We start from the raw sequence: 6,000 nt of genomic DNA, 5'->3' as shown, positions 1-6,000 counted from the left end.
AAGGCAGCGGCGACGTCCGCTGGGCACCCGCGATCGCTTCCCGTGGAGACAGAACGGCGGCCTGCCGATGTAAACAAGACAGACCGCTGTTCTGTCAGTGATGAACACTGGGATCCTGTGTTCCTTCCATTTAGGAACACAGGTCTCTGTGTTCATCCAGCAAGCCCATCCCCCACACAGTTAGGAAGCACCCCCTAGGGACACATTTAACCCTTTGATCGCCCCTAGTGTTAACCCCTTCCCTGCCCATGTTAATAGTACAGTAACTTCATATTTTTAGCACTGATTACTGTAGTAATGTCACTGGGTCCCCAAAAGTGTAAAAAAATGTCAGTTAGGGGTCCATTCTGTCCGCCACAATGTTGCAGTCCTGCTAAAAATTGCAGATCGCCGCCATTACTAGTAAAAAATAAAGAAATAAAAATGACATACATCTTTCCCTTGTTTGTAGATGCGATAACTTTTGCACAAACCAATCAATATACGCCTATTAAGATTTTTTTTTAATAAAAAAATATGTAGCAGAATACATATTGGCCTAAAATTATGAAAACATTTGGTTTTTATTTTTTATTGGGAATGTTTTATAACAGAAAATGAAAAATATTGTTTTTTTTTTCATAATTGTCGGTTTTTGATGTTTATAGCACAAAAAATAAAAACCGCAGAGGTGATCAAATACCACCAAAATAAAGCTCTATTTGTGGGGAAAAAAAGGACATCAGTGTTTCGCACAACCATGCAGTGGCGGTTTTGGGCACGGGCGAACAGGGCAGCATCACGTGGGGGGGGGTGGCACTCGGCACTAACCTGGTGGTGGTGGTCATGGAGAAAAAGAAAATCACCTTTGCTGCGGGATGCGGCGCCGCTGCTGCCCCTTCTGCTGAAGGAGCCGGCGGCTGGAACGGGGATTGTGCATAATGCAGCTCAGAACTAGCGGGGGGAGGAGGCGAGGAGGAGGAGCCGAGGAGAGTACACACACACAGCAGCGGTGCGCTCAGAACTAGCGGGGGCAGGGGGGGAGGCGAGGAGGAGGAGCCGAGCCGCCGAGGAGTACTGTACACTACACACACAGCAGCGGCGGCGGCGCGCTCAGAACTAGCGGGGTCGGGGGGAGGCGAGGAGGAGGAGCCGAGCCACCGAGGAGTACTGTACACTACACACACAGCAGCGGCGCGGAAGGCGAGGAGGAGGAGAGTAGTGTACACTGACTGTACTGTAGTCACTACACTACACATACTTGCAGGTAAGTTGCTCTCGCTCTCTCTTCTATGTTCGCACACCTGCACTGTGCAGGCTGCACAGCAGCAGCCAGGTTAGGGTAGGTCGGACTCGGAATCATTTGTCATGCTGCTAGAAACTGAGAACCCCTTTCAGAAGTCTTAGGGCCCTTTCACACGGGCGCTCCGTATGTCAGCAAATCATCCTATTTTTTTGCGGATGATTTGCGGACATAATGTAAGTCTATGGCATTGCGGATGTCAGCGGAATACCATCCGCTGACATCCGATTTTCTTCCTTTCAGTTCTGTTCCGTTTTTTGGAACGGAACAGAACCCTATTTTTTCATCCGTTTAAAAAACGGAAAGGAAGGAAAATCGGATGTCAGCGGTGTCATCCGCTGACATCCGCAATCCCCATAGACTTACATTATGTCCGTATATCATCCGCAAACGGATGGGATGATATGCGGGCATACGGAGCGGATGACACAAATGTCATCCGCTCCGTGAAAAAAAAAAAAAAAAAGTCCCGCAGCGGAGCTCTCACACGGAGCGGCTGTGTGAAAGGAGCCTTAGATCACTATCTATCATGAAAAGTATATATTCTTGTTACCATAAAATATTTTTTGCTTTATATCCTTATTTATGTTTTTGTAAGTGAGGTTTGACTGTAAGTGTAACTGTTAAAGTAAAGGGCACCTAACCCAGCTAAAAAATTTCTAAGGTAACAAAAGGGCTGAAACTACCTGCCTTAGATTCCAGACAGGGATTGTACACAGAGCCTTTTGTCATGTTGTTTTTTTTTTTTGGGGGGGGGGGGGGGGGGGCGCCGGGAGGGAGTATCGCCCGGGGAGCAATTTAATGTAGAACCGCCACTGCAACCGTGCAATTGTCAGTTAAAGTAACGCAGTGCCATATTGCAAAAAATGGCCTGGTCATGAAGGAGGGGTAAATCTTCCGAAGTGGTTAAAGCTTTCTATACTGTGAGCAGTTACACTGTAAACATTCCCAGGGAAGGGTTCATCGTTTTCCCTTTCACCAGCCACCACTGAATTGCGCTTCTACATTACATTTCCCGGTCCCTCACTTCCTTGGTTCTGATTGGCCAATGGCACTAGGGGGAGTGTCGGAATCCACAGGTTTTTGAAAGTTGTCTCCAGACGTAGGAGGGAGGGGGCGGAGACTCTCCGCTGAGCGTCCGTAGAGAATCCAATTCCTATAGTAACTGGGAGGGGCCGACCCCCATTAGGCGGCTCCTTAGCTGGAACCCGTCCAATCATAGAACAAAAGCAGTAGTTCGTTTTGTGGGCGCGTCTGGGTCCTAAGGGCCGACCTGTGATTGGGCGAAATTTATTTAGAGATTGGCTCTTGTGTGTGGCGGATGAGGCGGGCTACTTAGCGCCATGTTGATTGTGTGAAGTGACAGTTAGTGAAGTATGGACGGGACGGCGGAGGAGCAGCGGATGAGGAAGGTGCAGGCCGGGAGGGATAAGGTGAGGAGGAGGAGGACGGTGCTGTGGAATGTTGGAGGATTCTGATTAGAACGGCGAAACTTTTCCTTGTTTCCTCAGTTTTCAGGGGCAGTCCTAGAATTGGCACTCGCCCAGGACTTGCAGGGACTGTGCCGGTATTTCACAGACTTGTCACTGGTTGTTCCTGGAGATGTCTCTGGTGTACAGAGGTGACAGGCAGTGCCAGTTACTGGACTCCAGTCCTATTATTATTATTCTCTATGTAAAGCTCAACTTCCATTGGTCCAGCATGGCAGAGTAGAAGTATGCATGTCTGGTACCTGCTGGGCGGAAACTAAAACTCACCATAAACAGTGGGTGCTACTACAATGATGGCTGCCAATCCCTGGGCCCCTCTATGTAAGCTGCTGCCATACTGCACACGGGGGGGACGCTCTTGTGGCACCGCCGCTATGTAGGTTTGGTTTACGCTAGGCGCATTCCTCTTCAATTCACATGTCATGAATGGGCTGAAATCGCACCGCGTCAAACTAGAGCTGCACGATTAATTGTATTATAATCGTGATCACGATTCACCCCCCCCCCCCCTTAGATCTCAATCCCCAATTTTTACAATTCTCAGTGTTCTGTGTCTGGAAATGACACACAGCCAGACATCCCAAGTCTCCGGAATGCGAGCTGCAGATGCCTGCCACCCGGGCGATATCCCTGACACCCACAAGTGCCGTGCCCGCATGCACGTAACACATGCAAGTGAGATTCCTGCACCTCGCAGGAGACTTGGGATGTGAGGCGAGAGAACGGTGTCTGTCAGCTGTGACAGAACGGAGCCGATGCTCCCTGTATATTTCCGGCTCCGTTCTGTCACAGGTGAAGTGTTATCAAATGTACTCCGCCTGTCAGAGGAGATCTAGGAGAGCTACAGGAAGTATCGCTCTGCGCCGCTCCTCCAGTGTTGCCAACCTACCAGATTGAAATTTACTGGCACAACGCCCACAATTTACTGGCACAGCCAAGTTTTTACTGGCTATTCCAAAAATTACAAAATTACAGTTTTAAAGCAGAGTTCCGGCCACGAAAACAACTTTGGACCATCTGCTTTCTTTTTTTTTTCCTGAAAAAGAATTGGATAGTTTAAATTTTTTTTTTTTATTTACTTACCTTGTTTTTAAAGAAAATATACTTACCTTTCTTCCTCTTCCTCCCTCTGCGGCCATGGCCTACGACATCACTTCCTGCTTGCATTGACTCCTGGGAGATGAGTGTCATCGCTCCCAGGAGTCAATGCGCCTGCATCGGGGGCAGGCGCGTCATTCCCTGCTGAACAGCTTCTGGGCATGCTCTGAAGCTGTTCAGGGATCACGCGCCTGCCCCGGAAGTGAAGAGCAGGGCATTCTGGGATTCCGACGTCACGGACACCGAAGAGGACGCTCTGGCTTCAGCTGCCCACACCTGAGATGGCAGCGCTGGACAAGACAATTTCAAGGTAAGAATTTCTTCTTACAGGTAAGTGAAACAGGGGACAGTTCAGAGGCTATTGTTGCAGAAATGCACTAGCCCTGACTTTCGCGGGGGTATTTTTAGCTAAAAAATGTTTTTCAGGGTGGAACTCCACTTTAAGTGCAAATTTCAGTATTTAGGCTACAAACAAGTACACTAAGCAATTAGCAATGTGATTTAAGGTGGATATAAGGCTTAAAGTATATTTCCTATTTTCATTTCCATATAGTAAGTAATTAAGTAGCTCAGGGACAGGGCAAGAAATTAGAATGGGCAAGCACACACATATGAAATCGACTCTCAAGAGTGACGCTGACCACGGTGTGCAGCAGTCCAAACAGCACTGACAGTCATGCTCCTGGGCTTGCCTTTCTCCCGTCTCTCAGACCCACACTAGGGGCTCCGGCTGCTCCACTCGGCTCCCTTACACTATGACATCACACAACGCGCTCAGGCACCGCCTCTGCCAGACCCGCCCCCTGCTGGCGCAGCTCGAACACACTGTAGCAGGCACTTTGGTGGTCTTGGCTGACTCTGGACTGGAACTGTGCATGCTGAGCGTCACAGCCATATTTTTTTACTGGCAACCTTTTCCTATCACTGACATTTACTGGCAGGGGAAAAGTGCCCATTTTTTACTGGCTACCAGTAAAAATACGAACAATTGGCAACACTGCGCTCCTCACACCCACCAGCTAGCTGTACCTACAGCAGTACCCAGGGGTAATCCGTTATAGATTTATTTCAAATGGTTAATAAAAAAAAAAATATATATATATATTGTATTCATCTACCTAAAATAAAAAAAGATTGAGAATCGTGATCTAAATTCTTAGCAAAAAAATTGTGATTCTCATTTTTGCCAGAATTGTGCAGCTCCGCATCGAACTAAAGATGTGTCTACAGCTAATTTGGAACCACACCGCGACCTGATCGCAAGGCCAACAAACTCACTGCATTTGCAACCTGCGTTTTGGGGATCGTTAAGATTGAACTGGCATCCTCCGCAAATAGCTTTGGCAGTGCAATTTGAATGCAGCGCGGGAAAAGCGCACAGATTGTGGCGTTTCCCCCACCACATTGGTGTGAACCTAGCCTTACAGAATGCCTTGTATCTATTGCAGTGGAGGCAATTTATTTATGCCATTGATGCCCAGTGAGCAAACCCTTGTGCAGTTATCCCCATTGCTGTAATAGTGCTGACTACTACAGTGATCATTCTTTTTTTTTTTTTTTTACCTTCCCAAGCTGACCATCAGGGGTGAGATGTACATCATTACATGGTGCCAAGCTGGACCAATGTAGGTATGTCATACAGATCATTCCTGGAGTTCAGCTTTAAAGTATAACTAAAGGTAAAACTTTTTTCTTTTAGTTTTGGACAGAGTAGAGAGGGATTAGAACACCTGTCAGTTTTTATTGCTACCTGTGACCCCATTTTGCCATTATCATTGAAAGTAAAAGAAAATCGTACATTTTGGGTTGTCCCTAGAAAAATAATAGAGGGGAAATCTTACAATGGGGACACTAGTTTCCGTGACCTGAGGGTCCCCAAGAGATTCTCATAACTACTTCTGCCCAGGAAAGTTTTACCCCATTGATGAGCAGGCCATTTTTTGCGATGCGGCATTGCATTACTTTACCGGACAATTGCGCGGTCGTATGACGCTGTACCCAAATAAAATTGTTGTCCTTTTTTTCCCCCACAAATAGAGCTTTCTTTTGGTGGTATTTGATCACCTCTGCTTTTTTTTTTTTTTTTTTGCACTAGAAACAAAAAGACCGTTTTGAAAAAAAAAACAATTT

At 47.1% G+C, this 6,000-nt stretch overlaps 1 protein-coding gene across 1 annotated transcript in view; it reads left to right on the top strand.

The window, feature by feature from the left end:
- The first annotated feature begins 2,575 nt into the window (after positions 1-2,575).
- The window catches only part of PCNT (pericentrin), a 193,301-nt gene continuing 189,876 nt past the window's right edge, over positions 2,576-6,000 (top strand). Inside the window, exon 1 of the mRNA XM_082260893.1 lies at positions 2,576-2,715. Coding sequence (XP_082117019.1) covers positions 2,659-2,715 — 57 coding nt within the window. The 5' untranslated portion in view covers positions 2,576-2,658. The remainder of the gene's footprint in view (positions 2,716-6,000) is intronic.

Source organism: Pelophylax lessonae, assembly GCF_965119305.1.
Source record: "Pelophylax lessonae genome assembly, chromosome: 6".
Lineage (NCBI taxonomy): Eukaryota > Metazoa > Chordata > Amphibia > Anura > Ranidae > Pelophylax > Pelophylax lessonae.
Note: the sequence above shows the minus strand (reverse complement) of the source record. Positions and strands in the feature narration are given on the sequence as shown.